At 43.1% G+C, this 26,422-nt stretch overlaps 2 protein-coding genes across 2 annotated transcripts in view; one reads left to right on the top strand and one right to left on the bottom strand.

Moving 5' to 3' along the window:
* TNFSF15 (TNF superfamily member 15) lies at positions 1 to 25,019 on the top strand. Its single transcript, XM_058159719.1, has 4 exons — positions 1 to 412; positions 12,927 to 12,990; positions 20,474 to 20,506; positions 21,060 to 25,019. The coding sequence occupies exons 1-4, from the start codon at positions 194 to 196 to the stop codon at positions 21,515 to 21,517; spliced, it is 774 nt and encodes a 257-aa protein (XP_058015702.1). The 5' UTR covers positions 1 to 193; the 3' UTR covers positions 21,518 to 25,019.
* Positions 16,005 to 26,422, bottom strand: part of TMEM268 (transmembrane protein 268) — a 50,794-nt gene continuing 40,376 nt past the window's right edge. Inside the window, exon 8 of the mRNA XM_058159718.1 lies at positions 16,005 to 18,365. Within this exon, the coding sequence (XP_058015701.1) occupies positions 18,360 to 18,365 (6 nt within the window). The 3' untranslated portion in view covers positions 16,005 to 18,359. The remainder of the gene's footprint in view (positions 18,366 to 26,422) is intronic.

Genomic DNA, 26,422 nt, shown 5'->3' with positions numbered 1-26,422 from the left:
CCGCCTGTCTCTCTCTCTCCCTAAGAGTAGGTGCGGCAGCATAAACCCGGCCGGGCAGAATACAACGAGGCGTGGTTCCACCCCCTCAATTCGTGGCTCCGGGAAGGATGGGCCAGCCTGCCTGCCTGCCCAATTTCAGCCTATTTATAGCAGGGGTTTCCAAAGGCCCGTGAGCCACATCTCTTGAGGTTGGATGCGGACATCCCTCCGGCGTGTGGAAGCCATCATCGCCATGACTTTCGGGGAGCCGAGAAGCGCGCCGGGCGGCTGCAGCAGGTGCGGCCGCTGTTGCAAGAAACGCGAGGTCAAAGCCCTGCGCTGCCTGTGCGGGCTGGGTTTCCTGGGGATGTTCCTTTTGGCTCTGCCGGTGCTGTACTTGATACGAGCCAAAGTGACGGAAAAAGCCGAGGAGGTAAGGAGCGGGTTGGTTTGGCGCCTCTCATCTTCCAGATGTGCTTGGAAAAGAGCCTTCTTCTGGACTTTCCCAGAGGGTGAGGATGGAGCTGTGTGCGCGTTGGCTTGGAGGCATAGCGCAGCTGTCAATTTTTCTCTGATTATTATTATTATTATTTACACAAAATGACAGTATATACAACTATAATAATAATAATAATAATATCAGAGTTGGAAGGGACCTTGGAGGCCTTCTAGTCCAACCCCCCTGCCCAGGCAGGAAACCCTACACCATCTCAGACAGATGGTTATCCAACATTTTCTTAAAAATTTCCAGTGTTGGAGCATTCACAACTTCTGGAGGCAAGTTGTTCCACTGATGAATTGTTCTAACTGTCAGGAAATTTCTCCTTAGTTCTAGGTTGCTTCTCTCCTTGATTAGTTTCCACCCATTGCTTCTTGTTCTACCCTCAGGTAGACTATGCTGGATTTCGTATCACTAATCACTAGTCGAACACTTCCCAAGCGTATTATATTATTATTATTATTATTATTATTATTATTATTATTATTATTGTTGTTGTTGTTGTTGTTGTTGTTGTTGTTGTTGTTGTTGTTGTCGTCGTCGTCGTTATTATTATTATTATTATTATTATTATTATTATTATTATTATTATTATTATTATTATTATTTACACAAAATGACAGTATACACAGCAAACAAGATAATTATGCTGGATTTCGTATCACAGATCACTAGTCGAACACTTCCCAAGCGTTTAGGACTGCGTGATGTATCGGCAAATAATAATAATAATAATTATTATTATTATTATTATTATTATTATTATTATTATTATTATTATTATTATTATTATTATTATTATTATTATTATTATTATTATTATTATTATTCCTTCTTGTAGTAAGGGAGGAACAATCCGAGATTGTGCTTTTTTTTCAAAAGGGCTTTTCTTTCAAGAGGCAACTAAACTTTTCTGCCCACCACCACCCACCCTGTCGAAGATGTGTCGCTTCTCATCCCAAGGAAGCTTCTTCGGTTCTTCAGTACAGAAGTGGAAGGGAACCGAAGAAGTTGCTTCTCAGGATGAGAAGTGAAACCTGTCTTCTCAAGGAAAAAGAACAAAGTCCAGATTATATACCTTTGGGATAATCATTAACAGATCTTTAACAGATTAACAGAGTTGGAAGGGACCTTGGAGGCCATCTAGCACAACCCCCCCCCCCCGCCCAAGCAGGAAACCCTGTGCCATTTCTGACAGATGGCAGTCCAGTCTCTTCTTGGAAGCTCCCAGTGATGAACCTCCCACAACTTCTGAAGGCAACTTCTGTTCCATGGGTTGGTTGTTCTCACTGTCTGAAACTTTCTCCTTATTTCCAGGTTGAATCTCTCCTTGTTCAGTTTCCATCCATTATTCCTTGTCTGGCCTTCAGGTGCTTTGGAGAATAGCTTGACCCCCTTCCTCCTCTCTGTGGCAGCCCCTCAAATATTGGAAGACTGCTATCCTGTCTCCCCTCGTCCTTCTCTTCACTAGAATAGCCAGGCCCAGTTCCTGCAACCGTTCATCGTATGTTTTAGCCTCCAGACCCCTAATCATCTTAGTTGCTGAATGACTGAGAATCTCCCTTGACATACAATCATAGAGTTGGAAGGGATCGTGGAGGTCTTCTATTCCAACCCTCTCTGCCCATGGCAAGGGATCCTATATCGTTCTGGACAGATGTTTCTCATCTCTTCAGAGAAACGTATGGAATGGAAGTGTTGGGTTGGGGAATAGGAAGGACCCTTGGGGAAAACTGTGAAGTCCAATCCAGTGGTTGCCCATTTCTGCCACGCCCAAGAACTCCATCAGACCGGTTGGTTGGTGGGACAAGAAAAAAGGAAGGACAAAATGAGGAAAAGGAAGGGATTGCTTGACCATTCCTTGGAAGATGGGAAAAGCCATTGAGCTGAGTTCTCCTACAGGGATCTACAAAAGGGAGAAGAACTATTTTAGGAAAATGAAGGTTCTTGTTTCCAGATGTGGTTGGAAGCCCCGTTTCCCTTCTCTTGCTTTTCTCCTGCTAGTTTTCTTCACTTCCCAAAATTGGGCTTCAACTGGATTGGAGCCCATCCGTTTGAGTAACAGCCAGATCAAGTAGTTCTTAAATTGTTGAGATGCAACCAGTACACACACTGGCTGCCATAATCAAGGTAATCCATCAGATTTGATGGATTACTATGGTTGATAGTAATTGATAGTCGATAAATTGTTGATAGACAACCAATTGAAGTCTCCTGCCTTGGGCAGGGGTTGGACTAGAAGACCTCCGCGGTCCCTTCCAGCCCTATGAGTCTAAGAATAGAACAGAATAGAATAGAACAGAACAGAACAGAACAGAACAGAACAGAATAGAATAGAATTCATTATTGGCCAAGTGTGATTGGACACGCAAGGAATTTGTTTTGGTGCATATGCTCTCAATGTACATAAAAGAAAAGAAAAAGAAAAAAAAAATACATCAAAGGTACAACATTTACAACACAAATGATGGTCATAGGTTGCAATTTAACCCTTAATGATAGCAAAAAAAAGTTATATCCTTAGATCCAGGGGTGAAATGCTCCCGGTTTGGACCAGATCGCCCAATCCGGTAGCGATGGCCACGGGTGGTTCGGAGAACCAGTAGCAAAAATCCCTGCCCCCCAAATGCGCAGCTGAGCCGCGTGATCATCAGAGGTTGTTTGTTTGTTTTTACTTTTAAAAGCATTTTTTCTTCAGCCGAAAAAATGCTTTTAAAAGTAAAAACAAAAGCCTCTGATGATCAGACAACTCAGCTAGGATCGTCAGAGCCTTTTAAAAGCATTTTTTACAACCTCTTCGGCTGAAGTGGTTGCGGGAAAAAATGCTTTTAAAAGTAAAAAAAAAAAGTTGACCACGCCCACCCAGTCACATTAACACCCCCCCCCCACCAAGCCACGCCCTTAGAACTGGTAGTAACAAATTTTACATTTCACCACTTCTTAGATCCCTTTGGTGGATTATTATTATGGTTCACTGCAAGATCAGCCAGATGTTAAGACGGGATTTGGCATTTTTCCCCTCTACTGTGTCCTTCCCAGTTATTAATATGGTTCCAAAATCAAAAATGTCTGTAGACTAAACCAAGTTAGCAGATTAGGGGACTGGAGGCTAAAACACACGCTGAACGGTTGCAGGAACTGGGCCTGGCTAGTTCTAGTGAAGAGAAGGACCAAGGGAGACATGATAGCATGTTCCAATATTTGAGGGGCTGCCCCAAAGGAGAGGAAGTCAAGCTATTCTCCGGAGCACCCAAAGGCCAGACAAGGAATAATGGATGGAAACTGAACAAGGAGAGATTCAACCTAGAAATAAGGAGAAATTTTCTGACAGTGAGTGCAATCCACCAATGGAACAGAAGTTGTGGGAACTCCATCACTGGACGTTTTCAAGAATAGACTGGACTGCCATCTGTCAGAAATGGTGTAGGGTCTGCTTCAGAGGTGGTTATTCAGCAGGTTCTGACCAGTTCTGGAGAACCGGTAGCGGAAATTTTGAGTAGTTCAGAGAACCGGTAGTAAAAATTCTGACTGGCCCCACCCCCATCTATTCTCTGCCTCCCAAGTCCCAGCTGACCGGCAGGAAATGGGGATTTTGCAGTAACCTTCCCCTGGAGAGGGGAGGGAATGGAGATTTTAAAGTATCCTTCCCCTGCCAGGCCCACCAAGCTACGCCCACAGAACCGGTAGTAAAAAAATTTGAAACCTACCACTGGTCTGTTTGGGCAGTGGATTGGACTGGATGACCTATAAGGTCTCTTCCGTTAATCTGTATGTCGACGTGGTTTAAAGCATCTCGAATGAACTGTTTGGTAAGCAATTGGAACTCAAGAACGCCTTGATTCCAAGCACAATCTTCTGTATGGCATTGAGATGCATTGCTGGAATTGTAGTGGTGGAGTAGAATTTTGGCCCTGAACTGAACTGGTATGTTGCCAGAGCACCAGCTGTGGTTTTGAACTTCCGAGTTTCCAAAATATTCCAGGGGTTTTTTTTTCTTTGGTTTTTTTTTCCCAAGAGACGTCTTCCCTGCTGCCATGAAACATTGAAGGATCTCCCTTTGATGGATGACTTCCTGTTATCTCATTTCCTCCCTCTCTAGCATGGATATTTTTTTTCCCACCGCAAAAAAAGGGGCAGCCGGTTGCAAGAAGTTATTTCATGCTTTGCTCTGCCAAATCCCGAACAGGGAAACTACGAAATGCTGTTGTGTTTAAGGTCACCGAAATATGCGTCACGTAGAGTTGGACAGCTGCTGTTTTGCTGTGTCACGTATCCTCTGCTCTACCCCTTCATTTTTACTTGCACATGTCCGTGTGTTCACTTGCTAATCGTTCCATCCCTCGCCCCCAAAGGAAAGGAAATTTACGATAGTCGGCCGGAGGAGAATAGCTGGAGAGAAATGAAAAACTTTCAGCAGTGGGCTAGCCCTGCCTATTTTGAAAAGGAAACGCTGATAGGCTGTGGGGTCCTTGAGGCTCTCCGAGCTTGGTGGCTTTCTTGGAGATGTTTCATTACCCAACTAGGTAGCCTCATCAGTGTTAGGGATTTATGGAGGAGGAGGAGGAGGAGGAGGAGGAGTGGGAGTTGGAGAGGGAGTTGGAGAAGGAGCTAGAAAGGGAGAGAGAAAAGGAGATGGAGAAGGAGAAGGAGAGGGAATGGGAGAGGGAGAGGGAAAGGGAGGAGGAGATGGAGAAGGAGGAGGAGGAGGAGGAGGAGGAGGGTGTGGGAGTTGGAGAAAGAGTTGGAGTTTGAAAGGAAGGAGGAGGAGGAGGAGAAGGAGAAGGAGAAGGAGAGAGAGATGGAGATGGAAAGGGAGTTGGAGAAGGAGTTGGAGATGGAGAAGGAGAGGGAGTTCGAAAGGGAGAGAGGAGATGGAGAAGGAGTAGGAGAAAGAATGGGGGTAGGAGAGAGAGAGGGAGTGGGAGAAGGAGAAGGAGGAGGAGGAAAGTGAGAGGGGAAAAGGAGAAGGACTGTGGAGCTCTCTGAACCTAGCTGCATTCTTGCAGATGTTTCACTACCAAACCAGGTAACATCATCAGTGCAGCTGATAGACTAGGGCTACAGCCTCTGACATTACCAAAATGCTGATTTCAATAGTTGGACCTAGCAAAGTGTGCGGAGGAATCTTTCAGTCCCCTCTGTATTTTGGGCCGTCCTCCCGACAGCTGAATGGCGCATCGATGTTTTTGCCTCAACATCTGCTGTGGCATTGGGCCAGCTCAGAATGTTGCTCGTAAGAGCCACGCTGTTGTTGTTATGATTGTTGGACCCGTCCCAGCTGCACGTTTGCCAAGGGTTGTAACCTTGTGTCTCAGAAATGATGTGTAACGCAGGGTAATTTCTCTCTGTTGCATCATCCCACAAGTCAACTTCTGCACCGTTGCGCTAACGTGCTGTACTCTGCGAGGGCCTCCAAACTGTTCTCCATCTAAAGCAGGGGTGTCAAACTCGATTTCATTGAGGGCCACATCAGGGTTGTGTTTGACCTTGGAGGGCCGGTGGGGGGCATGGTTAAGGGGGGGGTGGAGTGGCCATAACTGGGCATGGCCAGCTGGATGTCACTCGTGTCAGGGGCACCTGTGGGAGGGAGGGACTCCCTTGAGATTATTGCTGAGAGCTATTGTTATTGCTCTTCCTTTTCCCCTTCCTTCCTTCCTTCCTTCCTTCCTTCCTTCCTTCCTTCCTTCCTTCCTTCCTTCCTTCCAAGCAATATATAAGTAAATGCTATTGCTATTGCTCTTCCCTTTCCCCTTCCTTCCTTTTCCCCTTCCTTCCTTCCTTCCTTCCTTCCTTCCTTCCTTCCTTCCTTCCTTCCTTCCAAGCAATATATAAGTAAGTGCTATTGCTATTGCTCTTCCTTTTCCCCTTCCTTCCTTCCTTCCTTCCTTCCTTCCTTCCTTCCTTCCTTCCTTCCTTCCTTCCTTCCTTCCAAGCAATATATAAGTAAATGCTATTGCTATTGCTCTTCCCTTTCCCCTTCCTTCCTTCCTTCCTTCCTTCCTTCCTTCCTTCCTTCCTTCCTTCCTTCCTTCCAAGCAATATATAAGTAAGTGCTATTGCTCTTCCCTTTTCCCTTTCTTCCTTCATCTTCCTTCCTTCCTTCCTTTGTTCCTTCCTTCCCAGCAATATATGTAACTGCTATTGCTATTGCTCTTCCCTTTCCCCCTCCTTCCTTCCTCCTCCTCCCTCCTCCTTCCTTCCTTCCTCCTCCCTCCTCCTCCTTCCTTCCTTCCTTCCTTCCTTCCTTCCTTCCTTCCTTCCTTCCTTCCTTCCTTCCTAGCAGTATATAAGTAAGTGCTATTGCTATTGCTCTTCCCTTTCCCCCTCCTTCCCTTTCCCCTCCCTCCCTCCTTCCCTTCCTTCCTTCCTCCCTTCCTTCCTTCCTTCCTTCCTTCCTTCCTTCCTTCCTAGCAGTATATAAGTGTGCTATTGCTATTGCTCTTCCCTTTCCCCTCCCTTCCTTCCTTCCTTCCTTCCTTCCTAGCAGTATATAAGTAAGTGCTATTGCTATTGCTCTTCCCTTTCCCTTTCCTTCCTTCACCTTCCTTCCTTCATCTTCCTTCCTTCACCTTCCTTCCTTCCTTCCTTCCTGAACTAAAGGGTTCTGACATTCCAAAAATCACTGGTTCTCCAACATCAGAGAAAAGAACACCTTCAAGAAGCAGGGATTATAATAATAATAATATGATATCATGAGCTTTGGAATAAAATGTATCAATGGTTAGAGAGGAGGAGGAATGTCGGGATAAAGAATTATTGATAAATCGACAGTTGGAAAATTATTATGTCAGTATTATGTGATAGGTAGGAATTGTATTGGTATGGAAAGTAATTTTCACAGAGGAAGAGATTTATGTGTGTGAACCTCACCAATGATAGAAGGGAATTGGATTTCTGGAGAGGAGGAGAAGGAAGAGGAGGGGGAAGAGGAAGAGGAGGGGGAGGAGGAGAGGGGAGGAGAGGGAGATTACTGTGGGGTCCTTGGTGATTTTCTTGCGGACATTTCATGACCCATCTAGGGAATAATATCAGTGCTAGAAAGGAATGGGGTTTGTGGAGTAGAGGAAGAGGAGGAAGAAGAGGAGGAGGGCTGTGAGGTCCTTGGTGCTCTTTCAGCTTGGTGGTTTTCTTGCAGATGTTTCAAGACCCAACTAGGGAACATGATCAGTGCTAGAAAGAAATGGATTTGCTCTCTATTTAAATACAGTTCCTTCTAGCACTGATGATGATGATGATGATATAGTGGCTGGGTAATAAAATGTCAGAAGAAAACAAGCAAGCTCAGAGAGTACCAAGAAACCCACATTTAACTGTTGAGAGCAGCTAACATGAATCATTTATCGGCTGAGTTATTATAACCCACTAACATCCCCACCTCTTCCTGAAGCGTTTGTAACATTGGGAAGCTTGTTGAAGAATTTGCTTAATTGGGGTGGTGGATGGGGATTGAAATTCCTAGAAAGCCCTTTCTAGGAACGTGTGCAAGAGAAAAATATCCTTAATATTCTCCTTGCAAGCTTCCCATAAAGAGCTGCACCTTCTGAACTTGAAGCCATCAGACCACGAGGAACCGGCAAATAAAACCACAACAGGAAGGGGCAGGAAGGAAGGGAACCTAATTATAAAACCAAACCTGATCGTCTAATTCGTAGACGTCCAATAAAATGCTTTGAAAGGAACAGGCGGTGTTTATTTTTGCTATCAGGATTTTATCGCTGGAATGTGAACGGGGCTTGGCTATTCACCGCAGGAAGGGCCTACCTGTGCAGCTGATAAGGGAACAGGCCACTTCTGATAGGCCTCGAGATCTTGCTTTCTCTTGATCCAGTTTCTTCCCCAGCCGGCTGAAAGCGAACTGATGTTCGCCTGGCTAGTTTTAATGGTCTGTTATTCCCCGAGGGTGCTGTCACGAACCATTCGCTTGATCGCAAACGTCAGGGGTGTGAAACATGAGACCCACGGATGCAGCCAGAGGTGGGATTCCCTTCCCTACCGGTTCGCAAATGTGAGCGCATGCGCCACCTCTGGGCACGCATAGTAGTCACGCATTACATCCAGGCGGTTGGGCGGAGCCTCCCGCAGTCGCCGCTAGCGGTTCGCACGATCCGGGCAGAACCGGTTGAATCCCACCACTGGATGCGGCCCGTGATGTGATCGGATCCAACCCGTGGGGCCATCCTGGGAAATGTAAGGGGCCAGCCCGCGTCGCTTTGGCCCGGTCTACCCAGTGGAAAAAGGAAACATGCCAGCAGTTTGGGGAGTGGCGTCAAGCTGGCCACGCCCACCCAATTGGCCACACCCTCAAGATCAACCACAGCCCTCATGTGGCCCTCAATGCAATTGAGTTTGACGCTCCTGCAACTGTTTGCCCAACCTCCAATAAAAGGGAGTTCCAATCTCAAACTCTTGTTTGAGTGTTGGCACAGTTTTCATAGCGTGCATTCCCAAAAGGATCGCGGAAGGGACCTTGGAGGTCTTCTAGTCCGTGCCCCTGTTCAAGCAGGAGACCTGATCCCATCCTAGACAAAATGGCTGTCCAAACTCTTCTCGAAAGAGCCACGGTGGCCCAGTGGTTGGAATGCAGTATTGCAGGTTAATTCTGCCCGCTGCCAACAGTTCGAGTCTCACCAGCTCAAGGTTGACTCAGCCTTCCATCCTTCCAGGGTTGGTAAAGTGTAAACCACTTAGAGAGGACTGTAAAGCATTGTGAGGCAGTAAATAAGTACTTAGCAGAATAATTTAATCAGGTCTTCCGAGACCTTCCTCACAAACTTTTTAATTTTTTTTAAAACATCCCTCAGAAAGTTATTCTGAACTTTGTTTCTTTTCTTTTTTTTCCTCCTGCCCTTCTGGTTTTTCTACCACAGGGATGTTGCTTTGTTCTGTGACTCAGCCTTTTTATATTTTAAAGCTGACCACAAGGCGGTCACTGAACCATTGCCCGTTCATTCTTCTCAAAGTCGCCTGGTAGATCGTGTTTAACTGTAAATCATTATTTACAAGCAGCAGATGTAAAGCTTACATCAGACGCCGATTCCAGTAGATCAGCTAGCGTTTACTGTTCAATGGGTGAAACCAGATAACTGGGTTGATTTGAAAAATGAAGTTTGCCAGGACTGTCTCCAGACACTCTCTCAGTCCTCGCATTGCGGAAGACATGGTTTGTCTTAACCGCAGATTGCTGATTAATACACAGAGGCATTAAGCTATAAAACATGGCTTACAAATAATGATTGGATTGAGACACTAGACAGAGCCCAAACCAAGCAGACAACATTATGCCTTAGCCACAAATTGTATCCTTCTTCATCTTCTGCTGTATCCATCATTGGAAATTGGCGATCATGTTGGCGATCCAATTTTTATCAACAGCCGCATGAAAAAGTGCTGCTGAGTTTTGTCCAAACCGATCCTCTTAGATTTTGAAGCCATGATGTTCTTCTTCTGTCTGGACCTCGTTTGCCTTCAATCTTTCCTTGGTGGATTAAATGAAGGACGCCGTAATACTTGTGGACTTCAACTCTGGGAGTTGAAGTCCACAAGTCTTAAAGTTGTCAAGGTTGGAGATCCCTGCTTTAGAATAGCTGGAAAAATGGAAGCCGCTGTCGCAAAGGGAAGAAAACTTTGGAGAAATGGGCATGTGGATTTTGATGTTGGTGGCGCGGTGGCTCAAACGGTTAAGACGCTGAGCTTATCAGCTGGAAAAGCTGGTAGCCCAGGTTCAAGACCCGAGTGCCACACGATAGGGTGAGCTCCCATCCTCATCCCAGCTCCTGCCAACCTAGCAGTTCCAAAGCATGCAAATGTGAGTAGATAAATAGGTACCACTTTGCTGGGAAGGAAACAGCACTCCCTACAGTCAGCAACAACTAGCAAAGTAAAATCCGCAGAGACCCGAATCCGGTATTAAGGAATAGGGATAATCAGAATGTTGGAGGCGATGAAGATTTGATTCCCTTCAGCAGGACTCTAGTTCATTCTGCTGTGAGTTGGACTTATATACCAAACAAATTTTAGCCTCTTTCTATAGCACCACACCTCAAATCTCTCTGTTTGCGTAGGCTGGGAGATAATCCTTCCCAGATATTCCCTCTATGCAAAAGAATTTAACCACAGCGAGATTCCTTTCTGTAGAACAGCATGTTGATTCTGCTGTCTGCTGAATATGGACAGATGAATTATATTATATTTCTCCATAGACATAAAAGCATTCCAGCAGCGATCTCTGACCAAAATGTCTATTGTAGATCCATAAACGCTGAAGTTAATCCAAAATATTTTATTTGACAATTCAGTTGCTCCCGTTTAGTAAAACATGCTATTTTTCCTGGGAGGACTTTGACGTTTTCTAAGCTTGGTGGTTTTCTTGCAGATGTTTCATGACCCAACTAGGGAACATCATCAGTTCTAGAAAGGAGTGGGCTTTGTGGAGGAGGGGGAGGAGGAAAGAAGGAGAAGGAGAACTCCATGTCCATGGTGCTCTCTAAGCTTTGTGGTTTTCTTGAAGATGTTTCATTACCGAACTAGGTAACATCATCAGTACTGGAACGGAGTAGGCTTTGCTTTATGTTCCTATTACCACTGATGATGTTACCTAGTTGGTAGTGAAACATCTTCAAGAAAACCACAAAGCTCATAGAGCTGTGACGGCGAACCTAGGGCACGTGTGCCAGAGGTGGCACGCAGTGCGCTCTCTGATGGCATTTGAGCCGTTGCCCAAAGTCAGATCCACTGCACATATGTGTGTGCCTCCTGCTGGCCAGCTGGTCTTCAGGTCTCTGCTGCACATGCCCACTGGGGACAAGACGAATGCAGAGGCTGCACATGTATTGCATTTTTGGGCGGATTTGTGCGCATGCTTGCGCTTTGGGCACTCGATCCTGAAAAGGTTAGCCATCACTGTCATAAGAGCATCAAGGACCTCACATTTCAACCTTGAGCTACAAATACTCTCTTCCATTGCTATGTTTGGTCTAGTTTTGCTGTGTCTAAACTAGGGTAGGTCTAGTTTAATGAAAAGAAGGACTGGGGGAGACATGATAGCAGTGTTCCAATATCTCAGGGGCTGCCACAAAGAAGAGGGAGTCAAGCTATTCTCCAAAGCACCTGAAGGCAGGACAAAAAGCAATGGGTGGAAACTAATCAAGGAGAGAAGCAACCTAGAACTAAGGAGAAATTTCCTGACAGTGAGAATAATTCATCAGTGGAACAACTTGCCACCAGAAGTTGTAAATGCTCCAACATTGGAAGTTTTTATGATCTTGGATAGCCATTTGTCTGAAGTGGTGTAGGGTTTCGTGCCTAAGCAGAGGGCTGGACTAGAAGACCTCCAAGGTCCCTTCCAACTCTGTTCTTCTCTTCTCTCCTTTGCCTTCCCTTCCCTTCTCCCTTCCTTCTCCTTCCCTCCTGCTCTTCTCTTCTCTTCTCTTCTCTTCGTTTCCTTCCCTTCCCTTCTCCCTTCCTTCTCCTTCTCCTTCCCTCCTTCTCTTCTCCTCTCCTCTCCTCTCCTCTCCTCTCCTCTCCTCTTCTCTTCTGAAGATGTATCTATTCTTTCGAGCAGGACTGGCATAACATGGGTTTTAAATTGGATTTTAAATGGGGTTTTATATCAGGTCTTTTATAATTTTAATTTGGCCATATTGAATAAGTTTTTTAAATGAGTTTTATTGTATATTGTATTGTATTTTATCTGGCTGTTAACCGCCCTGAGTCCTTTGGGAGAAGGGCGGTATAAAAATTAAAATATTCTTCTTCTTCTTCCTCTTCTTCCTCTTCTTCTTCTTCTTCTTCTTCTTCTTCTTCTTCTTCTTCTTCTTCTTCTTCTTCTTCTTCTTCTTCTTCTTCTTCTTCTTCTTCTTCTTATTATTATTATTATTATTATTATTATTATTATTATTATTATTATTATTATTATCTTCTCTTTTTTCTTCTCCTCTCTCCTCTCCTCTCCTCTCCTCTCCTCTCCTCTCCCCTTCCCTTCCCTTCTCCCTTCCTTCTCCTTCCCTCCTTCTCTTCTCTTCTCTTCTCTTCTCTTCTCTTCCTTTCCCTTCCATAAATGGCTTTCTTTTACAAATGTACACTCCAAATAATGAGAAAAGAACAAGTTCAATCGATCCTAGCAACGGGCAAACTTGCTACCTCCCCTCAGAGGTCTAGACAAGGGCCTCACATCATTTCCATTTCATGAACATCTTTGACCTTTGGCTTACTTTCTCAAATTGTCGATGTTGTCACATCTATCTGTCTGTCTGGAAGAGAGGGGGGGGAAATAACATCAAGATTTTTCAATTCAGTAAATGAGGTCCGGTTGGGAACCGGCATGAGTCAATGTCTGGATTTTGTTTGGCCAGAGAAATATCGAGAATCCGAGCAGACAGAAGTTGTTGGGTGAAGCATCTGGTCCCTTTTGTTTTTAATCGGTCACATATCTCTGCTTCCTCTTTTGCAGATCCCAATGGAAAGGATGCCCGCTGCCCAAAAACAGCATGGGAATCCACTTTGCAACAACTGCGGTGAGTTTACCCCTTGCTGTGCATCGCTGTCTCTTGATTTCTGGTTTCCAAGGGTGGTGGGGTAGGGAAACCCTTAGGGCAGTAATGTTAGTACCGCTTTATTTATACACTTGGAACATTGCATCCGATTTTGGTCGCCACGATGTCAGAAGGATGCCGAGAATCTAGAAAGAGTGCAGAGAAGAGCAACCAAGATATTTAGGGGACTGGAGGCTCAAACATAGGAAGAACGGTGGCAGGAGATTATGCTACCTGAGACTTGTCAGGAAACAACAACTGAATGAAAAACAGCTGGTGACCTTCTACGGCTGCACCATAGAGCAAGGGTCTCCAACGGGGATGAAATCCAGCAGGTCCTGACAGGTTCGGGAGAACCGGTAGCGGAAATTTTGATTAGTTCAGAGAACCGGTAGAGGAAACTTTGAACAGCTCGGAGAACTGGCAAATGCCACCTCTGGCTGGTCCCAGAGTGGGGTGGGAATGGGGATTTTGCAGTATCCTTCCCCTGCCACACCCACCAAGCCACGTCCACCAAGCCACGCCCACAGAACCGGTAGTACAAAAAAATTGGATTTCACCACTGGTCTCCAACCTTGGCAACTTTAAGACTTGTGGACTTCAACTCCCAGAGTTCTTCTCCTCAGTGTCCTGAGCCAGAATTGTGGACTCCCAGAATTCCTCAAACAGACTTAGAATTCTGGGAGTTGAAGTCCACAAGTCTTAAGGTTGCCAAGGTTGGAGACCCCTACCATAAAGAATATTTGAACTTAATGCACCTGTGTATGGTTTGCCAATTGCACAGTAGCAAGATAGGACAGGTCTCCAGAGAGTCAACGTCATTGCCCAGAGGATCCATGGTTGCCCTCTCCCCTCCTTGGAAGAGTTTTATAACTCCCGCTGCCTTAAGAAAGTTCAAAACATCCTGGGCACCCTTTTTTTTTTTTTTTGAACTATTACCATCTGGCAGCCAGAAGAGGACAATAAAAACGAAGACAAATAGGCTGAAAAACAGCATCTATCCCAGGGAGGGACTTGGTGGCTCAGGGACTAGGACGTTGAGCTTGTCGATCGAAAGGTCAGCAGCTCAGCGGTTCGAATCCCTAGTGCTGCCATGTAACAGGGTGAGCTCCTGTTACTTGTTCCAGCTTCTGCCAACCTAGCAGTTTCGAAAGCAATTAAAAATGCAAGTAGAAAAAAATAGGGACCACCTTTGATGGGAACAGCGTTCCGTGCGCCTTTGGCGTTGAGTCATGCCGGAAACATGACCATGGAGACGTCTTCGGACAGCGCTGGCTCTTTGGCTTTGAAATGGAGATGAGCACCGCCCCCTAGAGTCAAGCACGTATGTGCGAGGGGAACCTTTACCTTTTTATATCAGGGCAGTAACTATACTGAATTCTACTGTGTAGTAGTGCAATATTAATTCAATATCAGGAGTTTTCAATTCAATTGCATATACCGATAGAGTAACTCTGGGCAACTGACACAACATAGGATGTGAGGAGAAGTAGAAGATTATTCTTTGGAAGCTATTAAGGAAGTGAAGCTGGCCTCAGATCCATCAGAAGATCTTTTATGGTCAGAAAGAATTTTGTTGTGGTTTTGTGCATGAACCACCCCGGGAATTAAATATTTTGAGCTCTAGGGACTGAGTAACCAGCATTTTTTTTCTTTTTTTGCAATTAAAATTCCAGAGCAGAATATCGCATGGTATTCTCAATTGAGATGGCAAAACTGACGGCTCAGCTTGGAGACACTATCTTGGCTAAATGTCTTGTGTCTTGGGAGACCAGGGTTAGATTTCTTACAAGATAAGGAAGAAAAGTCAGCTTCCAACTTTGGAATTTAATAATAATAATAATAATAATAATAATATTTTAATTTGTATACCGCCCTTCTCCCGAAGGACTCAGGGCGGTGAACAGCCAAAATAAAATACAAAAGAAACAATACATACAATACTAAAAGCAACCCTTAAAAAACTTATTCAAATGGCCAAATCTAAAATACAATAATGCCCTATAAAATTGGCAGAAATTTTAAACCCATAAAATCAAATTAAATTTTTTTTAAAAATCAAGCCAAGGCGTTGCAGCAAGGCGGAATAAATAGATAATTTGAGGATTAGATCAGATTTGACACTGGAAGCCGGCTCCAAGTTTCCACTCCTCTTTCTGTGAAGTACCGTATTTTGGAGTATAAGATGCTCCGGACTATAAGACGCACCTACCTTTTTGGGGTGAGGAAAACAAGTAAAAGAAATCTGCCTCTTGCCTCCCAGCAAATTTGGCCTCGTTGCAGCAAACAATCTGCTTTACTTTCATTTTCGTTTTCAGCATAGCTTGATTAGCACAAGGGGAAAAAAAAATCTGCTCCCAGCAATTTACCTCCTTGCAGCAAGCAGCAGAGGCCTGCGCAGCAATAGGCCATGGCAATCCCTGCAGCCTGAAACAGCAGAAAGTCAGGAGACAGATCCAGCTGACAATCAACTTGTGCTAATCAGGCTATGCTGAAGCTGAAACGGACTGTTTCTTCTTGCTGCTTGCTGCAAGGAGGTTAATTGCTGGGAGACAGAGGCCAAAGGGTGGGGGGAAGCAGTGAGGGTGGGGCTACATTCAGTGTATAACACACACGCATATTTTAAACCTTTTTTTTCGGGGCGGGGGGGAAGGTGCGTCTTATACTCCAAAAAATACGGTAACACTTTCTAACATGGCTTTTGAACTTCTCCCCTCTCGTTTATTTTTCTTTTTGCAATTAAAATTCCAGAGCAGAATATCGCATGGTATTCTCAATTGAGATGGCAAAACTGACGGCTCAGCTTGGAGACACTATCTTGGCTAAATGTCTTGTGTCTTGGGAGACCAGGGTTAGATTTCTTACAAGATAAGGAAGAAAAGTCAGCTTCCAACTTTGGAATTTAATAATAATAATAATAATAATAATAATATTTTAATTTGTATACCGCCCTTCTCCCGAAGGACTCAGGGCGGTGAACAGCCAAAATAAAATACAAAAGAAACAATACATACAATACTAAAAGCAACCCTTAAAAAACTTATTCAAATGGCCAAATCTAAAATACAATAATGCCCTATAAAATTGGCAGAAATTTTAAACCCATAAAATCAAATTAAATTTTTTTTAAAAATCAAGCCAAGGCGTTGCAGCAAGGCGGAATAAATAGATAATTTGAGGATTAGATCAGATTTGACACTGGAAGCCGGCTCCAAGTTTCCACTCCTCTTTCTGTGAAGTACCGTATTTTTCGGAGTATAAGATGCTCCGGACTATAAGACGCACCTACCTTTTTGGGGTGAGGAAAACAAGTAAAAGAAATCTGCCTCTTGCCTCCCAGCAAATTTGGCCTCGTTGCAGCAAACAATCTGCTTTACTTTCATTTTCGTTTTCAGCATAGCTTGATTAGCACAAGGGGAAAAAAAAATCTGCTCCCAGCAATTTACCTCCTTGCAGCAAGCAGCAGAGGCCTGCGCAGCAATAGGCCATGGCAATCCCTGCAGCCTGAAACAGCAGAAAGTCAGGAGACAGATCCAGCTGACAATCAACTTGTGCTAATCAGGCTATGCTGAAGCTGAAACGGACTGTTTCTTCTTGCTGCTTGCTGCAAGGAGGTTAATTGCTGGGAGACAGAGGCCAAAGGGTGGGGGGAAGCAGTGAGGGTGGGGCTACATTCAGTGTATAAGACACACCCAAATTTTAAAACCCTTTTTTCGGGGCGGGGGGGAAGGTGCGTCTTATACTCCAAAAAATACGGTAACACTTTCTAACATGGCTTTTGAACTTCTCCCCTCTCGTTTATTTTTCTTAATCGATTGTCCTTCGCCACACCCAGAATCACCAGTGAAATAGATGAGTATATTATTAATGAATAAATAAGCCAAAAGTGCGTGTATATTTGTGTATGTGTGTGTCAGCAGTGGGTTTTACATTTCGGTGTTACCGATTCATGTGCCTTCCGTGCTTACACCCGGCCTCAAAAACAAGCCAAAATAGGACAGCATAGAGCCAGGGTGGGTGGGCAGGCCCACCCCAAGGATACCGGTTCGCCTGAACCGGTCCGAACCAGCTGAATATCACCTGTGGTGTGTATATGTATGTAGGAAACATACCGTATTTTTCGGAGTATAAGATGCACCTTAGTTTTTGGGGAGGAAAATAAGAAAAAAGCTGATTGGCAGGTGGATCGGCCTCCTCCCAGACTACTCCCAATCACCTATTCCCAGAGGTGAATTTTAGCAACAGGTTCCTTGGTTGTGAGCTCTGTGCCTTGCTTTTTTTTTTTTTTTTGCTTTTTTTTTCTGCCTCTGAAAGCCTCCAAAACAGCTTCAGAAAAAAAGCCTCTGAAGCTCTGTTTGGAGGCTTTTTTTCTGAAGTTCTGTTTGGGGGCTTCTTTTCTGAAGCTCTGTCTGGGGGCTTCTTTTCTGAACCTTCGTTTCTGATGCTTTTTTCAGTCTCTGAAACCTCTATTTGAGAAGCAGGGGGGGGAGTTACATTTAGAGTATAAGACGCACCCAGATTTTTACCCTCTTTTTGGGGGGCGGTAAGGTCTTATACTCCGAAAAATACAGTAGATCATTTTTTTCATTCATTCATTCATTCATTCATTCATTCATTCATTCATTCATTCATTCATTCATTCCCTAATTACGACTTAGCCATGATGCAATATATTTTTAGCAGAAAAACTGAATTCTTTCAGTAGGAATCAATTCCATAAGGGGAAGTGATATTGCTCAGGAGAATAAACTCACTTCAATAATTACGAAACACTATTTCGAGCCTCCTCCACTGAGGCGAGCCGATGCTATTTTAGGTTTTGCATCTCATGACTGGAATTGAATAATAAACAATGGAACAGAGTCATAGTCAGCCCCGGCCAGCCAGTCTTGAAGACACAATTTCCCTTGAAGGGAAGCTGTCAGAGAAAAGATGCTTTGCAGATGTTTTGTCTATGGATTGTTGCGGTTTTCAGACCCGAGTGTAGAAAAGGAGGAATTCAAGTTTGCTGGGTGCAGAATTCACACAAATGCTTGAGAAGACTCAAGAGTCAGCCTTAGAAAAGCAAAGCTAAAATGCCAACTTCCTGGAGCATCTTCTGAAGTATAATTGCAAGAATAACGGAGGTACCGATAAAGGAGAATATTCGTAGCTCAGGGTTGAAATGAGGATTCTTTGGTGCTCTCTGAACCTGGTTGTTTTCTTGCACTCGTTTCATTACCCAACTAGGTAGCATCATCAGTGCTAGGAGGAGGAGGAGGAAGACAAAGAGGAGGACTATGGGGTCCTTGGTGCTCTATGAACTTGGTTGTTTTCTTGCAGACATTTCATTATCCAACTAGGTAGTATCATCAGTACTAAAAAGATTGAAAAGATAGATAAGATAACCTTTATTGACACTTTTTTCTATACACATACATGCACACACATATAGATATAGATGATATAGAGATATATATGCCACCAGACTTGAAATCCTGGGTTTAGAAAATTTAGAACTACACCGCCTTTGACATGACCTGAGTTTAACTCATAGAATCATCTATTACAATATCCTTCCTGTCGAAGACTACTTCAGCTTCAATTGCAACAATACACGAGCACACAACAGATTTAAGTTTAATGTTAACCGCTCCAATCTTGATTGCAGAAAATATGACTTCAGTAACAGAGTTGTTAATGCCTGGCTTAAACTACCTGACTCTGTGGTCTCTTCCCAAAATCCCCAAAGCTTCAACCAAAAACTGTCTACTATTGACCTCACCCCATTCCTAAGAGGTCTATAAGGAGTGTGCATAAGAGCACAAGCGTGCCTTCCATTCCTCTCCTATTGTTTCCTTTTGTTATATCCAATTAATATAGTTATTACATACTCATACTTATATATATATGTTTATATATTGTATAGTTATTACATGCTTATGCTTATATTATTATTATTATTATTATTATTATTATTATTATTATTATTATTATTATTATTATTATTATTATTATTATTATTATTATTATTATTTATATTTGTATACCGCCCATCTCCCGAAGGACTCAGGGCGGTTCACAGTCAAAAACAACAGAAAAACATATAATACATAAAAAAAGCTAAAAGAATAGACAGTTAAATTCAATTGATGCTCTAACTTTTAAATACAAATTTAAAACCTCAATTAAACCCCTTTTTTTAAAATCCCAAATTTAAAACTACGTTCAAGCATATATACTGTGTGACAAAATAAATAAATAAATAAAAATAGATATATAGATATATAGAGATAGAGATAGAGATAGGGATAGAGATAGAGATAGATAGAGATAGATAGAGATAGAGATAGATACACACTTATATATATATATATATATATCCATTTTGAATACATAGTGGAAAAAGGAATCTTGAGCGTTAACAAGGTTGATATTATATGGTACAAAGCTATTTCAGAATCTAGTTGTTCTGCTTTGAATACCAAGAAATGTCCTGCCGGAAGGAGACAAGGAAAATCAGTCATGGAGACGATATGTAGCATCCCAGACAATACTGCAGACCATGGACAAGCATCACTTATATGTCATTTCCTAAATAAAAGGAAGTAAACTCCCAGTAATCTTTTCTGCTGTCCTCACCACTCTCTGCACAGCCTTCCTGTCCGAAACAGTAATACACAGTCATAGCAACCCCCACTCCCTTCTAGCACTGATGATGTTACCTCATTGGGTTATGAGATGTCTGCAAGAAAACAACCAAGATCAGAGAGACCTAATCACAGATGTAAGCAACTCAAATATTAAATCCAGTTAACAAGGGACGTCACTCCCGCAGTGTGGAAATTCTGTAGTTGTGATCATAAAGGAAAGCTGAGATTTCAACATTACAATTAGATATTCAAATATAGTTTATGTTTAGAGGGGAATAGGTGTAGCCATAAAGTTATCCGGCAATTTCTTAACATCTATATTTCCTAAAATCAGCGGTGCATTTGTGATTTATACGGAAGTTATCTTCTGGAATTTTATTTATTTATTTATTTTATTTATTTATTCATATTTTTATACCGCCCTTCTCCGAAGACTCAGGGTGGTGTACAGCCAATAAAACGACAAGAATCCCAACAAATTTAAAATACAATATCAAATTTAAAAAACTGATTCAATCGCTGTAACTTAAAATATTAGCTAAAATTTATCAAAACTAAAACCTTGGTAAAAACCCTATTAAAACCCACTAAAACCCCCCATACTAAAATCAATCAGGCCAGCCCCGCTTGGTGAAAAAAGAAAGTCTTGAGCTCGCGCTTAAAGGTCCGGAGATCAGGGAGAAGACGGAGTTCCACTGGCAGCTCATTCCATAAAGCCGGGGCCCCCACAGAGAACGCCCTTCCGAACGTAGTTGCAAATTTAGTCCTGGGATTAGATGTTCAGAGACATTATTCTGCTGGCTTAATATCCTTTCTTTTCCTTTACATTTCAGATTCCGCAATCCAGCCAAGCGTTCATGCACGAGGTAAATTTTTTAGCAAAGGCGACAAGTCCAATTTTGTTAGTTGGTATTCTGCACTGGGTCTGTCTAGCACAGGGGTGTCAAACTCAATTTCATTGAGAGCCGCATCAGGGTTGTGTTTGACCTTGGGGAGGGGCAGGGGACAGCTGTACCGTGGGATTTTAGCTTCCTGCTTTATAGCGCAGCTAAACCATGCAGCGCAGCTAAACCATGCGGCACAGCTGATCATCAGAAATACTAGTTCGGACGAACTGGTAGCGTTTTTAAACTACCAGTTCCACCAAACTGGTAGCTTTTTTAACTACCGGTTCCATTGAACCGGTAACTAACTACCAGTTCGCCCAAACCGGTAGCTTTTTTTTTTACTACCGGTTCCCCCACACCAGTAGTTTTTATCACTACTGGTTCGTCCGAACCAGAGCGAACTGGTAGCATTTCACCCCTGTTGCTACGTATAATTTTATATGCAATACCTAGGTCGGACCGCAAGCGACACAGTTCTAAGTCATCCAAAACTTGCCAATAAACTAAGTTTTCTTTCTCTTTGTTCCCACAGTCAATTCTAACGTTTCCCGGAGCAAATGTGTGAATGGGAATCCGGTCAGTTCAAACCTCCTTTGGGACATTCAGTCCAAAGCGGGCGAGTTCCAACTGGATGCGGAAAACATTTCTTTCATCATCCCCAAAGACGGAAGATACTTTGTTTACTCTCAAGTGACGTTTTCCTGCTATCGGTGCAATTGCGAAGGAAACAGCTGCTGCGGGATGAAAACGAAGGGCCCCAAAAACGTGTGGCAGGAGATCAAGTACGAAACTTTAGAGTACTCTGCACCTAAACCGACGGCCTTTCTTATGTCCATGAGTTCCATCGAGACCCAATCGCATAAATGCCTTTATGTGGCAGGGGTCCGGTTGTTCAAGAAAGGCGACAAGGTTATGGTGAATGTTTCCAACCCTGCGCTGGTAGAGCCAGAAACGCATTTCACCTTTTTTGGCGCCTATTTCGTTGGCTAAAGACGGGAAAGAATCCATCAACTGCCTAGCATTATCGTCAGGGTTGGATGGGAGTCGGTGGGTGGGTTTTGCTAAGCTAGGCGCCGCTGGAAACAAAGGAAAAAAAAATTGAAAGGAAACTCAGGGCTAAGATGGCTTCCCCAAACGTCCCAAACGTGTCGCTGGAGATCTCCCTCACTTCTGCTTCCGAAGGAGAGCAGAGAAAGTTGAGAGGTCCCTGCGGGTAGTCCTCGACTTACAACAGTGCGTTTAGTGACCGTTCAAAGCTACAACGGTTCTGGGGGGGTGGGGGAAAGTGTCTTATGGGTCCATTTTTCACACTTACAACCGGTGCGGCATGCCCATGGCCGTGCGATCAAAATTCAGACTCTTGCCAACGGATCCATGTTTATGACGGTTGCGCTATCCTGGAGTTGTGTGATCCCCTTTTGGTTGACCCGTCCTCCCATCCTTCCGAAGTCAGTAAAACGAAGACCCAGATTGTTGGGGTGGGCAGGCAGTAGAATGACTCTGTAAACCACTTAGAGAGGGCTGTAAAGCTTCCTTCCTTCCTTCTTCCCTTTCATCTTTGTCCTTCCTTCCTTCCTTCCTTCCTTCCTTCCTTCCTTCCTTCCATCTTTTTCCTTCCTTTCTTCCTTCCTTCCTTCCATCTTTTTCCTTCCTTCCTTCCTTCCTTCCTTCCATCTTTTTCCTTCCTTTCCTCTTTCCTTCCTTCCTTCCATCTTTTTCCTTCCTTTCTTCCTTCCTTCCTTCCATCTTTTTCCTTCCTTTCCTCTTTTCTTCCTCCCTTCCATCTTTTTCCTTCCTTTCTTCTTTCCTTCCTTCCTTCTATCTTTTTCTTTCCTTTCTTCCTTCCTTCGAAGCAATATATAAGTCTGAGTGCTATTGCTACTGTTCTTCCTTTTCTCCTTCCTTCCTGCCTTCCTGCCTGCCTGCAAAATGATATATGTCTAAGTGCTATTGCTATTGCCCTTCCTTCCTTTCTTCCTTCCTTCCTTTCTTCCTTCCTTTCTTCTTTCCTTCCTTCCTTCCTTCCTTCCTGTGAAGTGGTATATAAGTCTAAGTGCTATTGCTACTGCTCTTCCTTTTCTCCTTCCTTCCTTCCTGCCTGCCTAAATGCAAAGCGATATATACATCTAAGGGCTATTGCTATTGGTCTTCCTTCCTTCCTTCCTTCCTTCCTTCCTTCCTTCCTTCCTTCCTTCCTTCCTTCCTTCCTTCCTTCGAAGCAATATATAAGTCTGAGTGCTATTGCTACTGTTCTTCCTTTTCTCCTTCCTTCCTGCCTTCCTGCCTGCTTGCAAAATGATATATGTCTAAGTGCTATTGCTATTGCCCTTCCTTCCTTTCTTCCTTCCTTCCTTTCTTCCTTCCTTTCTTCTTTCCTTCCTTCCTTCCTTCCTTCCTGTGAAGTGGTATATAAGTCTAAGTGCTATTGCTACTGCTCTTCCTTTTCTCCTTCCTTCCTTCCTGCCTGCCTAAATGCAAAGCGATATATACATCTAAGGGCTATTGCTATTGGTCTTCCTTCCTTCCTTCCTTCCTTCCTTCCTCCCTCCCTCCCTCCCTTCCAAGCAATATATAAATCTAAGGGCTATGGCTATTTCTATTTTGCGACTTTCGGACGAGGGAAGTCAATGGAGAAGCCGGATTCCCCTTTACAGCTGTGCTCCTAACTAAACAACTGCAGCTGATTCACTTAACAACGGAGGCAAGAAAGGGGGAGAAATGGGGACAAAACTCACCTAAGCACCGTCTTGGCTTAGCGACAGAAATGTTGGGCTCAACTGTGGTCGTAAGTCGAGGACTATCTGTGCTTTATAGAAAAGGAAGCTTCTTCAATTTGGTGTCCTCACCCCCGTAAGTCTAAGCACTTCATAAGCCAAAGCACATGTGTATCTCATGTCAATGCAAGTATAGAGTTAGAAAGTTTGTCCTAGCCATAGCGTAGATGGCCGCAGGAAGTTCAACTGAGAGAGGTCCCTTACTCTCCTGCTTCCAAGCTTGGAATTCCATTTTTTTTTTTTTTAACAATTTACAAATTCCAAGTAAACATTGGAATTTAAGAGGGACCACTAGAAATGCAACTCGGAGTGACTTCAAGGAGGGATACTTGAGTGCCCCTGGGGGACAGATTTCATGGCACGCCTTATTTACAGAAGGACCAGGGGAGACACAATAGCAGCCTTCCAGTATCTCAGGGGCTGCCCCAAAGAAGAGGGAGTCAAGCTATTCTCCAAAGCACCTGAAGGCAGGACAAGAAGCGATGGGTGGAAACTAATCAAGGAGAGAAGAAACTTAGAACTAAGGAGAAATTTCCTGAAAGTGAGGACAATTAATCAGTGGAACAACTTGCCTCCAGAAGTTGTGAATGCTCCAACACTGGAAGTTTTTAAGAAGAGGTTGGATAACCATTTGCCTGAAGTGGTGTAGGGATTCCTGCCTAAGCAGGGGGTTGGACTAGATGACCTCTAACTTCCAACTCTGGTATTCTAAATTTTGTTTACCAAAAAGAATTTGCCCTTGCTCACATATGATGTGCTTCTTAGGAAGCTCCTGCTTTGATCTCCCCTATCGTGTCTAAATTAGGAGTCCTGTGGATAAATGTTATGCTTGTTAGTTTCGAAGGGGTGCTAACTCTACAATCCCCTACTTGGCCAAATGTTTTCCTCAAGTCCTACCATTGTGCAGAACATTTCACTAGATGCGTCATTTTTAATTTACTATTTATTTATTTTTTGCTCAACAAGACACCTTAACCCAGAATTACCACCTTGGGACACAAGCTGATCTGGAATTATTATGTGAAGTACAACTGGTTTTTGCTTTTATTGTGTTTGCTTTTTGTTGTCTATTGTTGACCAAGTTAGGAGACACATTATCGTGGACTACGTGCCTTCAAATCATTGTCAATCCTATCTAGAAAGAGTGCAGAGAAGGGCAACAAAGATGATTAGGGGACTGGAGGCTGAAACATATGAAGAATGGTTGCAGGAACTGGGCATGTCTAGTTTAATGAAAAGAAGGACTAGGGGAGACAGGATAGCTGTCTTCCAGTATCTCGGGGGCTGCCCCAAAGAAGAAGGAGTCAAGCTATTCCCCAAAGCACCTGAGGGCAGGACAAGAAGCAATGGGTGAAAACTCATCAAGGAGAGAAGCAACCTAGAACTAAGGAGAAATTTCCTGGCAGTGAGAACAATTAATCAGTGGAACAACTTGCCACCAGAAGTTGTAAATGCCCCAACACTGGAAGTTTTTAAGAAGATGTTGAACAACCTTTTGTCTGAAATGGTAGAGGGTTTCTTGCCTGGGCAGGGGGTTGGACTAGAAGACCTCCAAGGTGCCTTCCATCTATTCTATTCTATTCTATTCTATTCTATTTTATTCTATTTTATTCTATTCCACATTCTATTCCACATTCTATTCTATTCTATTCTATTCTATTCTATTCTATTCTATTCTATTCTATTCTATTCCATTCCATTCCATTCCATTCCATTCCATTCCATTCCATTCCATTTTATTCTATTCTATTCTATTCTATTCTATTCTATTCTATTCTATTCCATTCCATTCCATTTTATTCTATTCCACATTCTATTCCACATTCTATTCTATTCTATTCTATTCTATTCTATTCTATTCTATTCTATTCTATTCCATTCCATTCCATTCCATTCCATTCCATTCCATTCCATTCCATTCTATTCTATTCTATTCTATTCTATTCCATTCCATTCCATTCTATTCTATTCCACATTCTATTCTATTCTATTCTATTCCATTCCACATTCTATTCTATTCCATTCCATTCCATTCCATTCCATTCCATTCCATTCCATTCCATTCCTTTCCATTCCATTCCATTCCATTCCATTCCATTCTATTCTATTCCACATTCTATTCTATTCTATTCCATTCCATTCCTTTCCATTCCATTCCATTCCATTCCATTCCATTCTATTCTATTCTATTCTATTCTATTCTATTCTATTCCATTCCATTCCATTCCATTCCATTCCATTCTATTCTATTCTATTCTATTCTATTCTATTCTATTCTATTCTATTCACCTGTATGGTTAACAAAGACTTGAGGGCACATAGTCATTCTCTATACATGGTAATGAAAGTTTTACATGGTAATCAGCGAAGTTTTTTAACCAATAATCAAGCATTCGTATAAGCTGTGTTGGACTTTCCCATTCATCATCAGGCTAGGTGCTTACAGCTTCCTATTTCTAGGAGAAATGTATGATCGCTGCTGTTTCTTCCTTTTAACTGCTAGTGGGGGTTTGAACTGATTGGTTGGGAGCTTGGCTGTGTTCCGATTGGGTGGAGGTGTGTTCAATATATATATTGTCCCAAAAAATGTCATGTTCTAAAATCTTTGCTTCTTCTACCCACTGAGCCTTCAAAGTATACGGTGCAAAGTGTCGGTTATCCCATTTCTGTTTACTATTTATATTTTTATGGAAAGAATTAAGATCTCAAGATGTGAATGTAACTTTTAAAAGGGTGTCCCCAAAATTTGGAATTTGTCAGTCCTGGGACATGCAGAGGATGTCTTGAAACGGCCACACAAATGTGAAATCGTGGATTGAAGAAATGAGTTTCGCTTTCAGGATTTCGAAGGGCCCCTATGTAAATGCTGGGGGAAAAATACTAAAAATTATAGTCTGCTGTTCAAAAACCGTGAGCCATTTTGTCCTGGGACTGTATTTGATATACACACACTGTGATGTATTCTTGGTTAGTTTTGTTTTTTTTTAAAAAAAAGTTATATATTTTTCTCTTCCTGTTTTGTATCTGAGCACATAAAATAATAAAAATGGAAAGAAAAAGAAGCTGAAATGTGACTTTTTTGGTTTGTTTGTTTTCAAAGGGGGGAAAGGAATGGATGAGA

The sequence above is a fragment of the Ahaetulla prasina genome, chromosome 16 (assembly GCF_028640845.1).
Source record: "Ahaetulla prasina isolate Xishuangbanna chromosome 16, ASM2864084v1, whole genome shotgun sequence".
In the NCBI taxonomy this organism is placed as follows: domain Eukaryota; kingdom Metazoa; phylum Chordata; class Lepidosauria; order Squamata; family Colubridae; genus Ahaetulla; species Ahaetulla prasina.
The sequence above is the reverse complement of the archived record's forward strand: the minus strand, read 5'-3'. Positions and strand labels throughout refer to the sequence as shown.